The 21740-nt window shown below is 33.8% G+C and overlaps 3 protein-coding genes across 4 annotated transcripts; 2 read left to right on the top strand and 1 right to left on the bottom strand.

Annotated features, from left to right (window-relative positions):
- The first annotated feature begins 1798 nt into the window (after positions 1–1798).
- Positions 1799–4350, top strand: LOC133195006 (uncharacterized). The gene is made up of 3 exons (XM_061330895.1): positions 1799–2012; positions 3530–3829; positions 4115–4350. Exons 1-3 carry the CDS (start codon positions 1799–1801, stop codon positions 4348–4350), a joined length of 750 nt encoding a protein of 249 aa, XP_061186879.1.
- A 918-nt stretch (positions 4351–5268) lies between these two features.
- On the bottom strand, positions 5269–17287 carry LOC133195628 (phosphoserine phosphatase-like). 2 transcript variants are annotated; one of them, XM_061331517.1, is made up of 6 exons: positions 17218–17287; positions 16686–16853; positions 15708–15842; positions 9826–9971; positions 7529–7677; positions 5269–6413 (listed from the first exon to the last, which is right to left on the bottom strand). In XM_061331517.1, exons 2-6 carry the CDS (start codon positions 16823–16825, stop codon positions 6306–6308), a joined length of 678 nt encoding a protein of 225 aa, XP_061187501.1. In that variant the 5' UTR covers positions 16826–16853; positions 17218–17287; the 3' UTR covers positions 5269–6305. The 2 variants fall into 2 exon arrangements, with proteins under 2 accessions (XP_061187501.1, XP_061187502.1); XM_061331518.1 differs by lacking the exon at positions 17218–17287 and having other exon boundaries at positions 16697–16836.
- Positions 17288–17378: 91 nt separating this feature from the next.
- Positions 17379–20842, top strand: LOC133195629 (peptidyl-prolyl cis-trans isomerase-like 1). Its single transcript, XM_061331519.1, has 4 exons — positions 17379–17443; positions 18783–18937; positions 19284–19352; positions 19720–20842. The coding sequence occupies exons 1-4, from the start codon at positions 17382–17384 to the stop codon at positions 19941–19943; spliced, it is 510 nt and encodes a 169-aa protein (XP_061187503.1). The 5' UTR covers positions 17379–17381; the 3' UTR covers positions 19944–20842.
- Positions 20843–21740: the final 898 nt, after the last annotated feature.

The following is a 21740-nucleotide window of genomic DNA, read 5'->3' as shown; positions in this document are numbered from 1 at the left end:
ATAGCAAAAACATGAGTACGGTGGCGTTTCCGGTTGGCGGATCTAAGTTTCTGGCAATTTTCAATGAAACTGACAACAATCAATCTTTTACTTATTTCATAAAACGTCATCACTGAATTATTCAATCAAAACTTGATTTAAATGACATAAAAGAAATAAGTTGTGATAACCGATTAAAAAGGGAAATGTGCAAATTATTTTTGTCATTCACCGATCTTAATATTGACGGAAGCTTCTAGAACATCATATAGCATCGAGCCCGATGTTAAAAAGAAAAACGAGACGATTATTGCTGCAGGAACATAAAAAAGCTGATGTCATTGTGTAAATGGTCATTGAAATAATGGTAAATCATTGATAACACTATAAGTTGTGAATATATTTATATATCGAAAGACTATTAGATATATGTACATGTAGTAGGTTTTCCTAATAAATTTATTGGTAAAATGTGTAGTATATTCATCACTGTGAGAGCATCGTGGCAACGAACCCGAAGTACAATTTCTACTTCGTAATAAAATTGCTTACAATGTACATGAAAAGAGAAATTTATGAATAAGATATTGCTCAAATACAATTAAAGCTGTAAAATTTTGTGCTTTAATCGATACATTTCAGTTTTTTTTTTCTGTATACAGTCTTTTGTGTCAAATACTCGGCCTATTCATAGGGCGTAAAAAGCTAATTTTTACAAAGGTACTTGCGTCTTGGTTTATATATATGTATGTACCTTATTGATATGTAAAAAAGGTATTTAAAAGTACATTTTTTACATATCAAAAAGGTACATACATATTCATAAACCAAGACCCGAGTACCTGTGAATTTTTACACCCCCCCCCTTCAAAAAAAAAAAACTATCAGTAAAATGTGCATATTCGCTGCTTTTATCCTTGGCGGAAATGAAATAAGATAGTATAACAGGTTTCACAATAAACATTATTTAATGAAATTGTTATTTTTTCAGGCTTTTACAAAAGGGGGGGGGGGGCGCACATGCGGGATTTTGAACAGCGTATTACTTCCTGCTATAAGCCTGTAGGCTGTCAGTAGAAACTACAATGTATTTTCTGTCGGTAGTGGTATAAATTCAATTACCCGCGCTTGCGCGGGATTTCAACTAGTGTTATACAATATAAACGAAATCTTTTATCCAATCAAATGACGTGTTACAACTAAAATTAAATTATTAATGTATAATACAATGTATAATTCAATTTGTCAGTTTGTGAACATTGCTTTCACACAGAGAGACAGAAAGAGTAGTCGTGTCGTACAGGGACACACGAGTATTCAATCAGAAAACAAAAGAATTATATAACCTTATCAAAGATGACAGAACCTTAACATTAGTTTATCAGTACTCTGTCCTGTTTAAAGATTAACGGTGTCACTATAGCAAATTTCTCGCAAACATGAAGCCTTGGAGACAGAATTCTTTCTCTATTAACATTAAAGATACATATCGATGAAGTCTGGGAGGAGATGACAGGTATCTCTGGGTAAACATGGGTGCATATGTTTACCCTCCCCAAATGTCTCCCGTCACTTGATCAAAGATCGAGAAGTATTGGAGGAATCTGGGGAGGACTTTGATAATGGGGTCGTATTTATTACCTACTCTACAACCGACTCGGCCATTTACCCCTTCAACACCATCCCTTTCTATTCATTCTAATCTACGCAAGGAAAAGAGATACATCAAGCCATAAAGCATATCTAATAATTAAAATTATTCTTACTAAGTACCAAGCACTCCAAACGTCTACTGAGAACTGAAGGGGGACCTTTGACAATGATATTATTAATATGTGCTTTATTTTTCCTGGGTGCTGTGTCTGGACTCCCCTCCCAATGTGATCTCGGGATGTGGAGGGCTGACCCCGCGGACTGTAGTAAATTCTGGATGTGTGTGGTGGGTAAACCTGCCGAATTCAAGTGTCCATCCAACACAGTGGTCAACCACATGATGCAGGCGTGTGTGCCTTCTGGATCCTACCTGGATATTTGTAAGTAGTTTCGTCGGTTTTATCACGTTTTATTATTTATTTATTTTTGGTGGCATAGTTTTTTTTTCATTAAATTTTCTTAAAATAAATATATAAATTGTAGCACAGTTCTACTTTTGAAGGCGACTTTTTTTTTATCCTTTTATATAATTAATATGCAAAATCTAAAGGAACTCTGCACTAATTAAATATCTGAAATTTAAATTGAAATTTGTCATTTTCACCGTGTCAACACATTAGAAGCGATTTAATCAAAAATACCCGCATCCTCTAAGTACTTGCAACAAATGTTGGAAAAACATCATGGAAAGATTTATTATTTTAAACCATCGTAAAGAATTAAAAGAAAATCATCACGTTTGTATGAAAATCGTGTTCTTGTGTGTCATTTATTTGGTCCCCGTATAGAGATTTTTTCAAGAAATAACATGAGTTCCGTTTTGGTTTTTATGTGTGCTGATAGCCGATCGATGATCGCGTACATGTAACGATCCATTCGCATAAATAAGCACATATTGATCATTCTCACGAACATTTATTTTTTTAACTATTTTTTAACTTTAAGGATCAGCATCTCTCCGTTAACTCATATAAAGTTTTGCTTTACCGCTTACAATTTTCCAAAAGAATTAATTTAGAATTAAAGTGCATATACTTTCACTATACCTTGCACTGCAAGACAATATTTGAAAGAAATAGCTAGCCTTTTAACTTCACATTCCTATAAAGAAAAAACACTTTCAGTCAATATTTTAGTGAGAATTATCTCTCTTGTCAGAGGGTGTCAACCTTAAAACTTTTCCAACTTTTTGTTCTCTGAACACATCGTGTCCTCCCATCTTTTTTCCTAATTAATTGTCCTAGGTCTAATTCAAATACAAGTAAACGAGTTCATGTAACGTCTAATTACATGTACGTCCGACTCAGTAAATCACATTATCGTACCATGATTACTGATTTTCCAATATATTCAATGATATATTAACTTAATCCTTTAAATTTTCTTGAATCAATATTTGCTCCCACCCCCTCCCAATAAGCAGATGTCAAAGTCATATGTAGGGAACGACCCACCTTTGAGATCGACCAATTACTGATTTGGTGGGCGGAGCTAACAAAAGAGACGATTTTGGTTTGCAGACAGCAACGAATATTGGAAACATTCCATCAGTGACCATGCGGAATATAAGTCTTGATCCAAACTTATAATTTATGTTTCGGTCTTCTTGGTAATTCCACGTATGAGATACTTTAAGAACATAATTATACTAATATAATATATCTTATAAAGTAAAACCAAGTATTATATTCAAGGTTATTAATAGGTGTGGTACATATGTACATGTGTTAATATTTTCAAATGCATAAATCTGCACATTATGACGTATATTAAAATTCCTAAAACACAGAGAGAGAGAGAGAGAGAGAGAGCAACGAAAAAACTTATTTTATAACCCTGCATATTGATATGTCCGTTTATTTTTGAAATATTCAATTTAAGATAATATATTGGGCAGGTTCAAAGAAACAGCCATCGATGACGGAGAAGAAAGCAACGACGAAAACACCCCTTACCCCCAAACCAACCACCAAGAAACCACTTGTCAATCCCTATACAGAAATGTGTAAATACACGCCCACAGCTCTACTTCCTCATCCCGGAAGTTGCGCTCAACACGTAGACTGTTCCATGGTCACGAAAGGAGTTATAGGAGTGTTTGAATGTCCTTTCCCGACTCTCTGGAATCCAGAAACAAAACAATGTGATAACGCTTTATCTGTGAAATGTGGGACCAGATGGGAACCCAAAGATCCATGTAAGTAGAGATGCTAATTAGAAGTGAAAAGGGGGGGGGGGTTCCTAGCATGTTACCAAAATTGCAACTTTGTTAATCCCTTTTTTTTCAAATAATAGCAGAACGAAGAGAATTTTTCAAGTATAATTGTTTTTAGCAATAGTTTCTAACCCCACCCCCACCCCCCTCTCTCTCTCTCTATCGAGATGTTGGCTAAAGTCTACATAATTATTATCATATTCATAAAAAATTGCAATTAAAAAAATGTTTTGGAAATGTATTCAAAGTGCAACTTTATATTTTCAGGTGAGTACAATAGCAATATTTGTAAACAATCTGCCCACTGTATTCCGTGTGAGGTGAGATTCCCTAGCTGTAAGGGGCGCCCAGACGGGATTAACGCTTGGTCTAGCCGGGAGCGGACCCCGTATTTTGTGGTGTGTGAGAATGAACGACTTGTTCACCAAGGACAGTGTACATATGACGAGGAAACATCCCATATTATTTTTGATCCAGTGGAGCGTGTCTGTGTTCGACTGTAAATATAAAATATTGATGTTCTCGCGACATACAGACTACCGAGTACATCGAGTGAAATATTCCATTCATAATATATTGTTTTGTATACAATAATGTACAGTTGTACTTATAAAGTTTTTTTTAAAAAGGGTTGGGGGGGGGGTGTAAATGTCGTCAACTTATTTTGTGAATCAATCGAACTTCAGATGTAATCACACTTCCAAGAAATTTCAGGTAGTTGCTTTTTCATCTCATTCAAATATCCAGTTTCTGTTATTTACATTTCTGTTACATAATTATTTATTAAATTCAATTCCTGTGTGATTCTTTTAGATTTTGTGTTTTCTTCTTAAAACCGCATACAAATGTACATGTACTGTGGTTGAATTACCGTATTTTTTTTTTGTTGAACATCAATTTTCGTTGTTTTCGTATTTGACACGAAATTATAGGGTGACCAGCGAACTACAAAATTTAATATTGATAGAATAAGACGATGTAGTTGTATACAAATTTACATGTAACTATCACCAAAACTGCATTTTTTCCCAAATAATCCATAAAATTTGATCCCCATGAAAAGTAATGAAACCACCTGCAGTATTTTGCTTTCATGTTGGATTTGCGATAGAGGGTTGATTCCATCAAGCTGTTTTCGTAGACATATATATTGACCATACTACCAAGGCCTTAATGTTAAATTGGCAACCACTGGTTTATAATTAATATGTGGGCTCAAAGATGCTGAAAAGTCCGAGCAAATTATCCATATGATAGCGGTCATATTTCGATCTTAGTTCCAATATGGTGGTGGGTAGAGCAGACGCACTCGTTCTCAAGGAGAGATCAATGTCTGGACAAAAAAAAATTATATTCTAATGCAAGTAATGAGCCCTTTTTTGTGTTTCTTTTCTCTTTAAATAAAACATGATACATTCAACTTAAAAGTCCATCATTTATTCAAATACACAACCATTATATAACTGATATTACCCTACATGTATATTTCCCTTTCCGTATATGGTACATGTACAATAAATACTTTTACTGTAAGTAAAAATTGTTCCTATATAAATTTTCTCTACACTGTAAGAAAGTCTAACATTTCTGAGCAGTCCAAAAAAATTGATGTTGGACCGCTCAGTAACATATTGGCCCTGTCCATGAGATATTGGACCACAATGACGTTTTTTACGTCAACTGTAGGCGGGATCAGGCGATCAGCTATATCTTATCAATTATCGCAAACATGAAAGCCAGCGCAAGATATGTCAATTAATAAAAAGTAAAAGATAAACAAATCATTTATTGACTGTTCTCAGGGAAAATGCATTCTGTCAACCCGTCGAACTAAACTGTAAGCCTTTGGTCTAATGATCTCAGGCAAACAGTTTGGATTATGGGTCTGATAAATTGCATGCATTGCCCTCGAAACCAGTCAATAAATGTACATAATAGTGTTCACTAAAGACCATATACATGCATATGGGTATGTTAAAAAATCCTTACTTTCAGAGTGTACCTCATTTAAAGTTGTTACAAAAAAAAAAAAAAAAAAAAAAAAAAAAAACTAAGAAGAGTTAAATTAGTAATGAACAGATTTTTAAAGCTTGAAGAACACATTGCAAAAACCCAAACCAGCAACAGTTATTATTTTCATGCCCTATGAATATTTTAAAGCTTCACAAATGTATATGATACAGAGCTTATCAAAAAAAAAAATAATACTGACAAAGAATCCTCAATTTAAACTGATGAAACTGTTAAATTGAGAAATGTTTCCCTTGTTAAATGCTCTTGTAAATGTACAGATAAAATCACATCAACTTAATTTATCAATATTATGCTATCCTCTAATCTGTTTGAATCTTTGCTTTAAAGTTATTTTTACATACCTGTACCTTTTATAATACATATATTTATCTATACATGTCACAGACAGTTTTTTTTTAAGTAATATGCCTAAAATTTACATGCTTCAACTGTCCAGTGCTTGAATAAGCTCTCTAAAATCTGTCACAAACCAAGCGGCCTTTTCTTTCACAGAATCTCTGACCACATTGCCTCCATAACCAATAAAAGCATCCTGTCAAATGAAAAGTGACATTTTATGTGTTTGAGTAAAATTCCTCCATAATTGAGGTTTACAACTTATTTCCTGGAATGCATGACATTTTCATGCCCCATACATGTAAATTACTGCAAACCAGAAATTTATAGTGATTCTTCTAGGAAATCTTAATCTACTTATAATGAAGGTTTATAATGAATTCATATACAGTCAGGTCTCATTACCTCAGATCCTTGTGGTCTAAAGCAAATTGTCCAGATTAATGAATCATCCGGATTATCTAAACATATTTGACAGGTATAAATAAATATTAGGAATGTCAACAAGTTTTGAGGACTTGATTATTGTTCGGTCATACCGAATACACTGTACCTGTATCAACTAAATATTTTTTATTTACTTGATTACTCGTTAAAAATGTGCTTCTTTAGAGTAATCATAAATCAAACTTGATTGACCTTGTTTATTTCTAAATGCATCAGTGTTTTTGTGAGCAAACTTGCGTCTGGGTCTATTTTAAGCTTTATGATGGAAAGACTGAGAAAGGAAAATTTCGCAAAGCTAAACTTGTGTTTTTGTTTTTATTGACATCAAATCTATTATATCATTATTAAGAATTAAAGGCTGATATCCAACTAATTCGTCAAAGTTTCTTTTTTCTTTTTTTTTTGGATGATCATAATAGATTTTATAACTAATAAGTACTGAAAATGGAGAGGACTTTAAAGAAATATCTGGATTCTAGCTTCAAATTGAAAAATTGAGCCTCACAACATAGTAAGATCACGCGTAATCATGTGCATATATGTACATGTAATTTAGGAGTTACATGCATGTGTGTGATTTTACTTTGTTTTTTCATGTTTCATTGTTTCACATCAGTTCATTTTGTAATTTTTTTTTTAATATTGATTTAATAATCACATGTAACACTTCTTCTTCCCTTTGTGGAGTGTACTCAGATGGAATGTCAATACTCCAGTAAATCTTTACTTACCGCATAAAAGTTAAAGTCACTATGGGTGAATACACTTACATGTAATGCATGAAAATTATAGTCATAATTGGTGTCTACACTTACTGCGTAAAAGTTATAGTCATTACGTGTGTCTACTGGTGTCTATACTTACTGCTGGAGGAACCGCCTCCATGTCAGTGGCTCCGTCCCCCACCACCACTAAGGTCTGGCATTGATACTCATTCTTTATGATACCGGCCACCACAGCCTTACCCCCGGAGGAAGAAGTGGGCTGACTCTCATCAAAACCGGCATAGTCACCTGTAAGTATAAATTTTAATGTATATTCCATAAAGATGTAATAAAGTATAAGGAGAGAACTGACCAGTCAATGATGTTATTAGGGAAAAAACTAGAAATTTGTAAATGGACAGAATAGATGGACAAACATACAGTGTAATCATTGCGGAACCCTAATAGATGCAATTCTCACATTCAATACAGGTTTTTTTTTAATACTCTTTTCTTTCTTTTGCCCTTTTAATCATCATTTTATTTGAATTAGTCTTTTCTTCATTTCTTCTGATCCCTCATTTGGATCAAAAAATAACATTTTTATACCTTCTAGATACCATTTCAGAGGACAAGCATGTACAACATGTAATAATTAAAAATAGGAGATAACAGAGCTCACCTCAACGAATTTTATCTCTAAGTAAGCCAAAGTTTCACACTAAACTAATAATCTAGTAGTGTGCATCCCTAGATGCAAGATTTATACAAATTTGATCCACGTAGGGCTTGCAGTTACTTGGGAATGCACTTATTCTAAAAACTCGAAACTGCATGATCACCCATCCAGCAAATGCAGGTCAGATCTAGCAAAATTTTAACCTGATTACTCATCCCGAGTGTAGGTCAGATCCAGCATCCATTGTAAGTAGGCTAGTGTACATCCCTACATAAGTATCATAAATACAAGTTTAGGGCTTAAAATCAAACTGGGATGAACCTGCTACATGTACAAAATCTTTTACTTATTAACTCATCTCATGCAGGTCAAAATTTTACATACGATTATATATAGGAAAATTTCTTTTAAACATACTACTCATGAACAGCAAAGCCATGATTACTCACATTTATATGGAAGCACCCTTATGTAGTGTAGATTACATTTGTTCAATTCATGACCCCTGGGGATAGTGTGGGGCAACAACAAGTTATCAAAGTTTTACATGGGAATAAATAGGGGGGGGGGGGGGGGGCTGGAGGACATCGTGGCCAGTGTATCTCAGGTAAGTGATGGGCCTCTTGTTAAATATTTAAATGTTCCAAGCTATAAGACTAGTATCCTTCAAGTGATTCAAAATATATATGGTTGCTAAGTAGAAATCAACATTTTGGTGATGGGAACATCAAAAACTTAATTAAAAAGTTGTTAGCGATTGCCATCATCTGTCATCATTGTTTGCCTTGCAAACATCCATCTGCTGTTCATGACAGCCAAAAGATCTTGACCCACAAAAATCAAGCCCTCGCAGCACACTTGTTAAACAACAAAGACTATCCACATTTTGCAGGTATGTTGTAAAGAGCCATAAATTATTATATAGAACAGGTAATGTGACTGTGGAGTAGCAGTCTTAATGATATAGGCTCAGTTTTACCAAATTTTCTTGAACGAGGATTGAAATTAAACTTTATTCTCTTCTTATTTTGTTTTAATAAAAAATGAGAGTTTTATATTCTGCAGAAAAATAGTTTATGGTATGCTCAAAATGAGAAAGCACCATATTTTAGTAAAGGATGTTGTAAATAGTAAAAAATATGATAAAAATCAGGCCTCTGTGATAGCGAAAAACAACTTTGCTGTCTGTCGTCCCAGTTGCATCGGCATTCTCAGGTGCCTGTATTAGAGTGTGAGTAGTGTGCATCAATAAATGTATCATCAATGCAACGTTGGTCAGCAAAGGGCTTATAATAACTATTCCTTTAGAATGAACCTGCTCCAAAAACTTTAACCTGGTCACTCATCTGGAAAATGTAGGTCAAATTCAGCATCCAAAGAAAGTCTGGTAGTGTGCATTCTCAGACGTATCATCCCTGCAGGTTTAGTCAATATAGGGCTAGCCCTCTACAGTGTTATAGTTACTTCAGAAACATTTATCTGGTCATTCTTTGGCTGAAAATGCAGCATCTAAAACCTGACTGCTACAATGAAACATACTAGAAGCATTGTCCATGCATCTCTGATCAATATTGGGCATCAAAGTACTTGAAAAGAAATCTGCTTCCAAAACTTGAACCTGCGACGCTGACACTGATGCCAAGGGTATTACAGAAGCTCCCCCAACTTTGTTGAGGTCAGCTAATAAAAAACTTCAATATTTAATTTTTTGAAAAAATTGTCTAAAATCTGATCGAACATGAATGACATTCCACAAGCTGGGAGGTATCTGACATTACCGTTAAAGTAAAACTTCAGTCTGTTAGCGAAGACATTCTGTACTGGAATGTTAAGTCTTTTGGCGGCTGGTAAAATAATGCTCTGGAAACCTCCTGACACTAAATACACCTTCCTATTCCTGCTGTGTAGCTCAGAGATTAATTCCCTATAAAATAATTAACACAACGTATTAATTAATTTACTAAATGAAGGATATGGGTCAAGTGAAATTTACTAGTCAATTAAGATTAGTACATAATTACATTTTTTGTAAGTAACTCTGAGTCAATAGTGAGTTTAAGGGATGATAGTACAAATCTCTTTTCTGCTTAAACTTTCAGTAAGGCGTGACATTCTCAGCAATACATAATTAGCAATCTCTCAAATGGTGACCTAGATTCTCATTGGTTAAGAAATTCATAACATTAGCAACGTAAGATTGTTGTTAACAAACGATGAGATGACATAAGCCACACCTCTTTACTGTAAGAAACGATGTAATTGGTTCCTTACGTCACTCGTTGACTCTGACTCATTTTTATCCCATTTGTATTTCATACGTGAATGTAAAGCTGTGTAAATTTCAGTATTGATGAGCTAATCCGGCAACCAATTAGAATCTAGGTCACTATTTGAGAGACGCTAATTATGTACGGCCAAGAATATCACACCTTACTAAAAGTTCAAGCAGAAAAGAGATTTGTACTAATATCATTGCATGTGATAAAAGACAAAACAGCTCGCTGAGGAATTTCTAAGAATATAAAGCAAATGGGGTTTGTGCTGTATCTAAATGTGTATACAGTCAAACCTCATAATCTTGAACTAAATAGGACCAAGAACAAAAGGGCCATGGGTCACATCGCTCACCTGAGCACAATGGCTAGGAAAAAGCACAAATCAATTCAGTACTGAAAAGTTTACGGGGGGGGGGGGGTTGAATTTTAATCTACCTGAGGATGCTTCCATATCAATGTAACAAATGGCTTTGCTGTTCTTGAGCAGAAGATTTTTTAAGATTTTTTCCTATGTATTTCTTTTTAAAAATTTGATACCCCATTGTGGCCCCTCCCTACCCCCAGGGGTAATCATTTGAACAAACTTTGATCTACACTACCCAAAGATGCTTCCATATCAATATGACTAAACACGGCTTTGCTGTTCTTGAGACAAAGATTTTTTCCTTTATATTCCTATGTAAAACTTTGATCCCCCATTTTGACCCCACCCCACCCCACCCCCAGGGGTCAAGATTTGAACAAACTTGAATCTACAATACCTGAGAATGCTTCCATATCAATATAACAAGACATGGCTTTGCTGTTCTTGAGAAGAAGATTTTTAAAGTTTTTTCCTATATATTTCTATGTAAAACTTTGATCCCCCATTTTGACCCCACCCCACCCCACCCCCAGGGGTCAAGATTTGAACAAACTTGAATCTACAATACCTGAGAATGCTTCCATATCAATATAACAAGACATGGCTTTGCTGTTCTTGAGAAGAAGATTTTTAAAGTTTTTTCCTATATATTTCTATGTAAAACTTTGACCAGGGGTCATGATTTGAGCAAATTTGAATCTATACTACACTGTACCTGAGGATGCTTACATATCAATATGACTAAACAAGGCTTTGCTTTTCTTGAGAAGAAGACTTTAAAAGATTTTTTTCCTATATATTTCTATGTAAAACTTTGATCCTCCATTGTGACCCCATCCTACCCCCTGGGGTCATGATTTGAACAAATGTGAATCTACACTATATAACAAAGGTTTCCAATAAGTTTCAACTTTTTTCACCGGGTAGAACGGTACATTCGGGGTGGCGGCAATGCGTGACTCGGGGTGGTGGCACCGAGGCGAGGAAAACATCAATACGGTGAGTAAATCTGAATTTTTTTCATATGTTTAGACGTGTTAAATCAGAAATTGTATTCTACGGAAGAGAGCAAATATCAACCTACCTCTGACCGTTTAAAGCAGCCTATAAGAGTGCTCAGTTTTCTCAAACACTCCTCCTCACTTTTCGGGGTATCAACATTTTCGGTTTTTGACACAATATTCTGTTTCAAAATTGACCTCAGAAGGGGTTTTTCCTTCTATCTTAAACAGTAATAAAGTAATACGATAGAATAAACTTCTATCCTACTTTGTAAGTCAATATATTTACTAATTAAGCCAATTTTGCCTTCAAACTCGATGCGACGCTCGGGGTGGCGGTTTCTGTGTCTTGCGGGGTGGCAGCATGTCTGAGAAATAGGGATTATTTTTTCATGCAGCGTTCTCCTGGCCCCCTTTCGAGACAAAAAAAGATTCAGATCTCTTAGAAGAATCAAGATTATGTAATGGTACGATGTTATTTCGCTATAAAGGTGGCTATGTCAAACTTTAAGAAGTATATATATTTTTTATAATTTAAAGACCGGAATGAACAAGGAATGGGCACTAAATAATGATAGTAGTGTGTTGCTAATATTGGTAATACAAAACAAAATAATTATAATGTGGGTGTCAACTTTTTCCATGAAACCCCCTGTCTTTTTCTTTATAAGAATTTTCAAAAAATATATATAATTTTATCCCTGACCTGTGATACACATAAAACGACAATTTTAGTTTAGTACGAACCTGCCTGGAAAATGATGTATACAGGAATACCGCAGATCAGAAAATGGGCAAACCCAAAATATAATTATTTTGTTACTTTTTAAAACTCCTATCTTTCGGCTTTGAACATATGTCCCGACTAAGCAGATTATCACAATTAATAATTTAACAACAGTCATTCAGTAGGTTTTTTTTTTTTATTGTGGTGACAACAACAAGGATTTATATAAATGTATATAAACATTGATTGTAATTATCTTGATTATTCTGCTTAACTTGGACTTCTGTTCAAAGCTTAAATGTAGGAACTGTATAAAGTAGGGATGTCAAATCGGTCAATTTTTGATAATCGGTTACTCGGACGTCTTTCCGATCGAGTACCCGGGTACTCGGTAAAAATGAAAATACAAGACAATATGTTAATTTTCTTGAGCCCGGTAAAGCTCTGTTAAATCCCAAAGCTGTTTTATCACGTTTATAAATGTATATAAACAAATGAGTCAAAGGGAAATGATTTTTTGGTACCAAATTTATTTATCAAATAAACTCAAAAGACACAATTAATACATAAAAAAAATAAAAATGGTTTACAGTTCTTGTTTAGGACCTATTTCATCAACGCAAAAGGACAATCTGTTCTAAAGGCAGTTTTGTGATGTTAGACAAACGAAAGAGAAGGAGAAAGACGTTGTTGGGCATGTTGGGATCGCTAATCTAATTATTTCATAATTTGGTTGTTTCCCACTAAACCCACTACGCAAACTGACTTTCAATTTTTTAAAAATCTTTAGTTATATCTAAATATTTCTTCACTTTTGAAGTGGGTAGCGGTATTTCTATGCATGTCCGATTTCGCTACCATATATTAATGAAATAATTTAAAAACGATTTGGCTATAATAGACTATACTTAAACGATGTTTACTGAAAACAATCATTGAAGCCATCCAAAAATTAAGGACCACAATAGGTGAGAACTGCTGTGTACCAGATGATTGGTCACTAATTACTGTATATACACAGCCACAGGCGATAACAGGTGTTTTACAGGTGTAGATGACGACACGCTAATTACCATATGAATATTTAAGTAATTTTTTGATAAGTTTTTGATAAAAATATGTACTTTGAAATAAGAAAAAAATATACTTCCGAGTAACCGAGTACCATTTTTAGTATTCGATCCTCGGACGTTCGATCGAGTACCCGGTTAACCGGGTACTCGTTGACATCCCTAGTATAAAGTAATACCAATATTAGCAACGCACTACTATCATTATATAGTGCCCATTCCTTGTTCATTCTGGTCTTTAGATTATAAAAAAAATATGGTTCTTAAAGTTTGACATAGCCACTTTTATAGCGAAATAACATCGTACCATGACATAATCTTAATTCTTCTAAGAGATCTGAATCTTTTTTTGTCTCGAAAGGGGGCCAGGAGAACGCTGCATGAAAAAATAATCCCTATTTCTCAGACATGCTGCCACCCCGCAAGACACAGAAACCGCCACCCCGAGCGTCGCATCGAGTTTGAAGGCAAAATTGGCTTAATTAGTAAATATATTGACTTACAAAGTAGGATAGAAGTTTATTCTATCGTATTACTTTATCACTGTTAAAGATTATAAGGAAAAAACCATTCTGAGGTCGAATTTGAAACAGAATATTGTGTCAAAAGTCGAAAACGTTGATACCCCGAAAAGTGAGGAGGAGTGCTTGAGAAAACTGAGCACTCTTTTAGGCTGCTTTAAACGGTCAGAGGTAGGTTGATATTTGCTCTCTTCCGTAGAATACAATTTTCTGATCTAACACGTCTAAACATATGAAAAAAATTCAGATTTACTCACCGTGTTGATGTTTTCCTCGCCTCAGTGCCGCCACCCCGAGTCACGCATTGCCGCCACCCCGAATGTACCGTTCTAACCGGTGTTTTTTGGGCCAGTGGTTCTTGAGAAGATTTTTAAAATATGCCACCAAATTTTCACTATTTCTGAATTATCTCCCCTTGAATGAGGGTGTGGCCCTTCATTAGAAAAAAACTTGAATCACCTTCACCCAAGGATGCTTTGTGGCAAGTTTGGTTGAAATTGGCCCAGTGGTTCTGAAGTCGAAAATATTAAAAGTTTACAGACGGACGGATGAACAGACACACAGAGAGACGGACTACAGACAAAATGTGATCAGAAAAGCTCGCTTGAGCTTTCAGCTCTGGTGAGCTAAAAAACTTTGAGATATCTGAGGATTTGAGATATTCAGGGTAAAATACTTAAAGAATAAGGGTTGGGACTTCCAAATCACTTTGACATATCCATGGTATTTGTGATATCAGTGTTTGAGATACCGAAGTTCAACTGTACTATAGTTATAGTCTATACATGTATGCCAAACCTGTAATATGTATTAAATTAACAATTAATAAGTATAATTAAATTAAATTTATGCCATGATATTTACATGTTCTTACATACATGTAGTTGAAAATGACAGGTCAACATATCTATCAAAAAAATATTTGACAAAAGTAATGTCTGAAATTTAAAACCAATCAATTTGAGAAAAATTGAAATACATGTATATTAAAATCGATTATTTATTTGGAAATGCAATGTCTATGTTGTTTTCTTCCAAGATTTAAAACAAAAATTTAACACTGAATCATCAATGAAAAAACAAACTCATACACTGCAGCAGACAGTTGTGATGTTTGTCAACAGAAATGATGTTGATATTTAATTATACATGTACAATGTACATGCATCAACCATATGCATATACAGAGTGTGCTCACAAGAAAACTAAACAACATACTTAGGAATGAAAAAACTGGAAAAAAAATTCATACAATATTTCAAAATGCAGGGTATTAGTTGTTAATCATCCAAACATTTTACGCAATTGAAAATCTGTACTTCTTCCTGGAAATTGCAACAAAAATTTCTGCAAGAGCAATTTTCTTTGACAAGAAAGATAACTCTTGCAGTGAAAGCAAAGGACTGGCTTTCAGAAGAGCTTGTCAAAATACAATTGAACTTTTGTATTTTAAACACGGATATCTTGAATACCATGGATATGTCAAAGTTGGAAGTCCCAACAACATTTTCTTTTCTTTTTCTGGGTCCCATCAATTTGGAGATACATGTAACAATTTTAAAAGGTATGACTGCATGTGGCAATATACATGTAACAAAGTATGACTGCACGTAAATATGATATCACAGCACATATAGATATCAAACTGGCATATTTTCAGCATAATAATATATATTATATATATAAGAAAAAAAATCATACTGAATATGAGGAGAGAACTTTGGTGGATGCTGCGCAATAAAATCTTCCAGCTTTTGACGTGAAGGTTTGACGATATCCAAACGAGCCTTGAGTGCTTCTCTAAAGGACACGCCTCCTCCCATGGCTTTCTTGGTCCTAGACAATTAATAATTCTTTTATAAAACAGAATATAATTTCTATATGTTAAAGACTGTAAAATAAAATTGAACTGAATATTAAACATGTTAAACATTATGTTTAAAAGTGTTTACAAATAAACTGTTACTCTTGGTTTAACAACAGCATGCACTTGCATATTTGATTTAGGCATCTAAATTTGTATCATACTAGTATTACAATGTATCAAACACAAATACTGCCTCTCAATAGTACATTAGATAGCTACATGTGTATTACATGTAGTAAGCTATATATCACATGCTTACAAGTTTCAACTAAAGAAAATTAACACAGATTTATTTAAAAAAAACAATTCAACAAACAAAAACAAAAAAAAAACAAAACAAAAACAAATTTAAACATATTTAAGGAATAACTGTCTAATTTTTTGGTTTCATGATGTGATCAATCGATTGGCTTGCGAGATAATTTGCATAAACGCCAAAGGCGTTTATGCATAAAATTATCACGCAAGCCAATCGATTGATCATCGTCATGAAACCAAAAAATTTGACAGTTATTCCTTATATTTACATGCTCTTGATTCTGCAAATTCACGTGCTACAAGCCCCGCTTCTGTCTCTATTTGTCCCACCCGCACATGATTTTTTTTTCACCATGCTTATCGATGAACCAGTAGATTTATGTAGAAATAAAGTATTTTTACTATTTGAAATTTTATCTTGGACAAAGACATTGGAAATGTAAATATTACATGGTTAAACTGTTAAATAGTCTTGTCATTTATAAAGATTTGGTGATGTGTACCTCTTAGGTCATCATTCAACTTATTGTCTAAACTTGCTTAAATTGTTTTACCATTCTTGTACCTCTTTGCCAACCCCACAAAATTTGGCCAGCTCATCAAGTCCTTCATCCATCACTAGAGTAGAATCCACATCAAAACAAACACCATTGGCCTGGGCCCAGATCCTGCGAACCTCCTCTAACGTCCCCATTGTGTGGAGGCGTCCGACTCCGAGTAGCCTACAATATATTTTATCATTTTTATAAACCAGTTGGTGAATTTATATTTTCTTAAGCTGTGTATAATGAAGAATTATTCAGTCAAGCATATTACTTCAGTTTTACATTCAATGAACAGTGATGAAATAAACCATTGTTTCAAAGATCTACTTTTGTGATTAAAGCTACAACCTAAGATAATATTGTAAAAGTCTATATGCAGCTTATCCTGCTTATAGCAGCTGTCACTGAACAGCTGAATATCACATGACTGTCTGATTCAATCAGCGGTCAATCCCAGAGGTTCTCAAATGTGAAATAATGATTGATATTCACTGCTCACTAACATTGGCAGTCTTGGGTAGAAAAAAGATTAGGTCCCTACCTTGTCCAATAAATTGTTCTAATTACCCAAGTCCAAGTTCAGAAGTTGATGTTGTTACTGCCACATGGGTCTCGGTATCTCGATCCCGACTTTCATGTTCACCAGCAAAAGGCTGAAAGCCGGCTTCGGAAAGATTGATAATTAAATAATTGTGCCTTTTCATCATGTCGACATCAGGTATTCCTCCAAAAACATGGCAGCCTGAAAATGTAACCATAGAAACCACGTATGTATAATTTAATTCCCTCGAAACTGTTACAAAGGATAATCACAACATAATAACATAATCTCCCGAATTTCCTTATTTTCATTTTCGTGTAAAGGAGTATTCTACTTAAGTATAGTAGAGTGGTCCCTTTTTACACCCTTGGTTTACCGGTTAATTATTAGCATACGGTACTTTGTTTGTTTTCATTGTTTATAACGAAGTATTTCTAACTAAAACATTGTGTATTTATAATGAATAATTAAACATATCAAAAAATACAAGCCTATTTTTAACACCTTTCGCACTAAAAAATGCCGGAACATTTTCCTCCGGTCAGACTACGGTTTTTCTATTACATGGAAATGGGCGGAGACATTTAGATTATATACTATAAAAAGAAGATCTTGGTATGATACGTATTTTTCTTTTAAAGACGAATTATATGTTCAAGATTCACAATGAACTACAAACACATTTTTCTATTTTACACAAAACTTTGGCAATAAAAACTATAACAAGATGAACCAAACAAGTCCATGTTGATCGATATAAAACTGAGTACGTTTCAAATGAGAACTAGCACGTTTACTGGAGGCATTTACCCGTAACGATACAAATCCACGTGGCTTGTTTTGATTCTAAACAGGTCATAAAGAGGTTAATCACATGTAAATGAAGTCAGTGAAGAGATTCAAAATCACAATACTTTTAATTAAAAACATAGAGCACAAGGTTGTTCAACAAAGATATTTTCACTCGACCTTTACCCATATAATATACACATTATATTTCAAACTCGACTCTGAACAAACCTGTGCTCAGTGTTTACGAAAGCTTTGAAATATGTAGCTGTCACTGATTTCTTTTGATATTCATGAAAATCAAAGGACCCTACCTTCAACGCGCAGCTTCGAATGCTTCCTATATCTATTGTTTGACATTTTTAGATGATGATTCAAATAATAAAGTCATTAGTTAATAATAAAATTTAATTTTTAAAAAATTTAATAAATGTTCGAAATTTGATGAGTAACCAGGGACCACAGATAAGCCTTATTGAGACTTGTTCTTTAAAGTCCCTATATATTTTACCCAGGAGCGGTTTACACTGATTTAGAGGAAGCCCAGGGGTCACCGTGACACAAAATTTATTTAAGATAAATAGTTCAATATCTTTTTTTTTTTTTAAAGATAATCCTTTTATTATACATTGAGTATTTTTGGCAAAGCTTTAAAAATAATGCATAGCTTAAATGTTCTAAAAAAGACACGCTGAAGGCAGACCAGCCCCTTTCTTTTTCAAAGAATCTTGGATCTTCCACTGTTACATACACATGTACACTTTGTTCCTCTGCAGAATGGGCCAGATTGTTCTGGAGCTGTACTGGAAGCATGCCCCCAACACTTGTCGTAACTTTGCAGAGTTGGCCAGGAGAGGCTATTATAACAACACAAAGTTTCATAGAATCATTAAAGATTTCATGATTCAAGGAGGGGATCCTACAGGCACGGGTAAGTTCTGTAGTGTTGTAAATCTCAGAATAAAACTTAATGTGGTGAAATTATAATCAAGTCATTCGCTGAACAAAGGTTTAAAGATTCACTCTTCAAAATCTGTGCCCCTTCCCTGATGCTGTACATTTGTGTTCTACATGTTGAACAATTCATTTTAGCATTAAAAAAAACTGCAATCAAACTTACTGGTACATGTATTTCACTTGATTATTGATTATGCATGTGACAATTGCAAATCACTTGACATATGCGATGGAGCTTCTGATTTGTATATTTTATTAATATGATAATTTTTCAAATGTGTTAGAGGTTTTGTAACATAAATATTTTTTCGCTATTTTAGGGAGAGGAGGGGCCTCAATTTATGGGAAAGAGTTTGATGATGAAATATCGAATGAACTGAAGCATACAGGTACAGAATTTTGACTGTATTTTTAACTTTTAGTTTACTTGTAACAAATTTTTAAAAATCCAAGCTGTACTTACAGAATATGTAGCCAAACCTTCATATGTACAGTTTAGTTCTGCATAAGCATGGTATCAGAGAAAATGAACATCTAAGGTAATATCAATATTTTCAACAATGGAAAAGAAAAAAATCAATAAATGAATAAAATAAAATAAAAAATAAACACATAAGACTAAACACATTACATGTAACAAACAAACAAACAAAAAAAAGTTGAATTATAAAATTAATGAGCAATTTACAAATAATGGTACATGTTCTCCTATTTCTCTCTGCGAACATCATGCAATCTTATATATATCACCTACAGGGGCAGGGATTTTATCCATGGCAAACAGTGGCCCAAACACCAATGGTAGTCAGTTCTTTATAACCCTGGCCCCTACTCAGTGGCTCGACGGAAAACACGCTATCTTTGGCCGGGTCAGTAGTGGAATGACAGTTGTCCAGAGGATAGGGCTGGTGGAATGTGATAATGATGACCGACCAGTGGACGACGTCAAAATTGTCCAAGCCTACATCACTCCATCTTGATTTACTGTACCAACTTGAATTTCATCTTGACTTGTCTCAGAACAAGATATTGCTTGAAAAATGAAGGAATGAAATGAAACTTGATGGATACATGTAGATCTTTTAAGACCTCAAAAATGGCAGCTAGATTTTTTTTCACAAGTGAGAGCATTTAGTGTACATATTCCATATTCATGAGGATTGAAATTTATTATGTTTATAGAGGCACTTGCATGTGTACAGCAAGATCTTGTTTGTTACATGCAATAGAGAATTATCTCTTTAAATTCATCAGACCAATATTTTATGGGGTTTTTTTACTTACTTTTTTCCACCTAACTCCACAGATGAATTGATGAAAGATTTAGTTTATTTGTACATGCAGTAACACACTCTTATAGCAAAGTGCAAAAATGAACAATTTTGATTCATTATAAATGTAATTTTTTATATATCTGGTAAGTTTATAATACATTTTTAATTGCAAGGAATAAAAATTATGAATACTTTATAAGTGTGTTCCCTGTAACCATGTTTAACAGTACAGTGTAACCAGGAAAAAGATCAATGAAATTAAAGAATGACTAATAATTGTCGAAATTCAAACTCAACTTCTATGTCCTTTTTAAAGGAAAATGTTAAAATATTGATAGATCGTCAGAGGATTAACTTGCCAGATATCTAATTTGCAGTTCACAGTATATGTTTAAAACTTATTCCAAAGTTGGAATTATCAGCTGATTTGACTTTGGAAGGTCTTTTCTAGGAATAGAGATGTACATCAATATGATTAGAATACATGTATTTGAAGACAGATTTGCTAACAGTATCTTTAAAATAAATAAGATAAATATTTGACATGTACAATTGATAGTGTAAATATCCAAGACTGAGTTTGAAGGTTTCTAAATATGGCTGAATATCATCATCTTGATCTGGTTATCAACAATCATTTGAAGACTAGATTTAATTTTAGCTTAGAATGCATCACACTCATTGACACTTTATGACATATTAAAAAAAATTAAACTATCATAATTGTAGTTTTTGTGTGTTGATATAGTGTGTATTTTGCAAAAGATTAAATTTAAATATTTATAGGTAAAAAATTCTATTTGAAAATAAATATAAATTGGCTATTGAATGTTGTACATATGCAAAACCATTAATTAAATTTAAGCATGTCAAATAGGTGACATTATCCTTTTGAACAACAGTGTCAGCGGACGCGGTTAGGGTGGGGGGCGAAAGCCTTGACCCCCTTGCTGTAGTTTCAGTGTTAATAAATACATTTAGTAAGGTAACAAAAAAAGACCTACGATCCCTCGCCCCTAGGAATCAAGGGTCCCTCAAAGGATTGTTAATACATGTTTTTTTTTTTTTTTGTTTAAAATAGTTTTTGCTATTATTACTATTCTTATTATTTTATTATTCGTTCAAAAAAAAGTCAAGTGGGATTTTTCTTTGGAGTTTAGTATGACCCCCCCCCCCCCCCCCACCTTTCCCGTTTAGGAAAAATGTACACCTGTTTTTCTTTAGTGCTGATTATTTCATATATATATAACTCGTATATATAGTAAATTCAAAGACGAGTATTGTAGCATTTTAAAAACACAAGAGTAAAAATATGCCATATATGTATTTTGGCTGAAAGTGTACCAGAAACTTAATTTACGCAACAACAACAACAAAAATCCAAATGCAATCTAGCAGAGTGGGCATACAAAAATTGGTTTGTGAATGTAACATTTTTTTTTCTGTAACAATATTACTGTAGTGTTTTGGTTTTTTTTTTTTAAAATTAGGTCACCTTTAAAA

This window comes from Saccostrea echinata, unplaced genomic scaffold (assembly GCF_033153115.1).
Source record: "Saccostrea echinata isolate AGI-Se365-2 ecotype Australia unplaced genomic scaffold, CSIRO_AGI_Sech_v1 ptg000029l, whole genome shotgun sequence".
Taxonomy (NCBI): domain Eukaryota; kingdom Metazoa; phylum Mollusca; class Bivalvia; order Ostreida; family Ostreidae; genus Saccostrea; species Saccostrea echinata.
Note: the sequence above shows the minus strand (reverse complement) of the source record. Positions and strands in the feature narration are given on the sequence as shown.

Coding starts and splice junctions, on each gene's coding strand:
- LOC133195629 (XM_061331519.1), top strand. CDS start 17,382: ATGTCGACATCAGGTATTCCTCCAAAAACATGGCAGCCTGAAAATGTA. Junction 17,444..18,782: donor AATGTAACCATAGAAACCAC/GTATGTATAATT, acceptor GTTCCTCTGCAG/AATGGGCCAGATTGTTCTGG. Junction 19,353..19,719: donor GAATGAACTGAAGCATACAG/GTACAGAATTTT, acceptor TATCACCTACAG/GGGCAGGGATTTTATCCATG.
- LOC133195628 (XM_061331517.1), bottom strand. CDS start 16,825: ATGGGGACGTTAGAGGAGGTTCGCAGGATCTGGGCCCAGGCCAATGGT. Junction 15,843..16,685: donor GGCAAAGAGGTACAAGAATG/GTAAAACAATTT, acceptor TTAATTGTCTAG/GACCAAGAAAGCCATGGGAG. Junction 9,972..15,707: donor AAGTTCTCTCCTCATATTCA/GTATGATTTTTT, acceptor ATTATTTTATAG/GGAATTAATCTCTGAGCTAC.
- LOC133195006 (XM_061330895.1), top strand. CDS start 1,799: ATGATATTATTAATATGTGCTTTATTTTTCCTGGGTGCTGTGTCTGGA. Junction 2,013..3,529: donor TGGATCCTACCTGGATATTT/GTAAGTAGTTTC, acceptor TATATTGGGCAG/GTTCAAAGAAACAGCCATCG. Junction 3,830..4,114: donor ATGGGAACCCAAAGATCCAT/GTAAGTAGAGAT, acceptor TTATATTTTCAG/GTGAGTACAATAGCAATATT.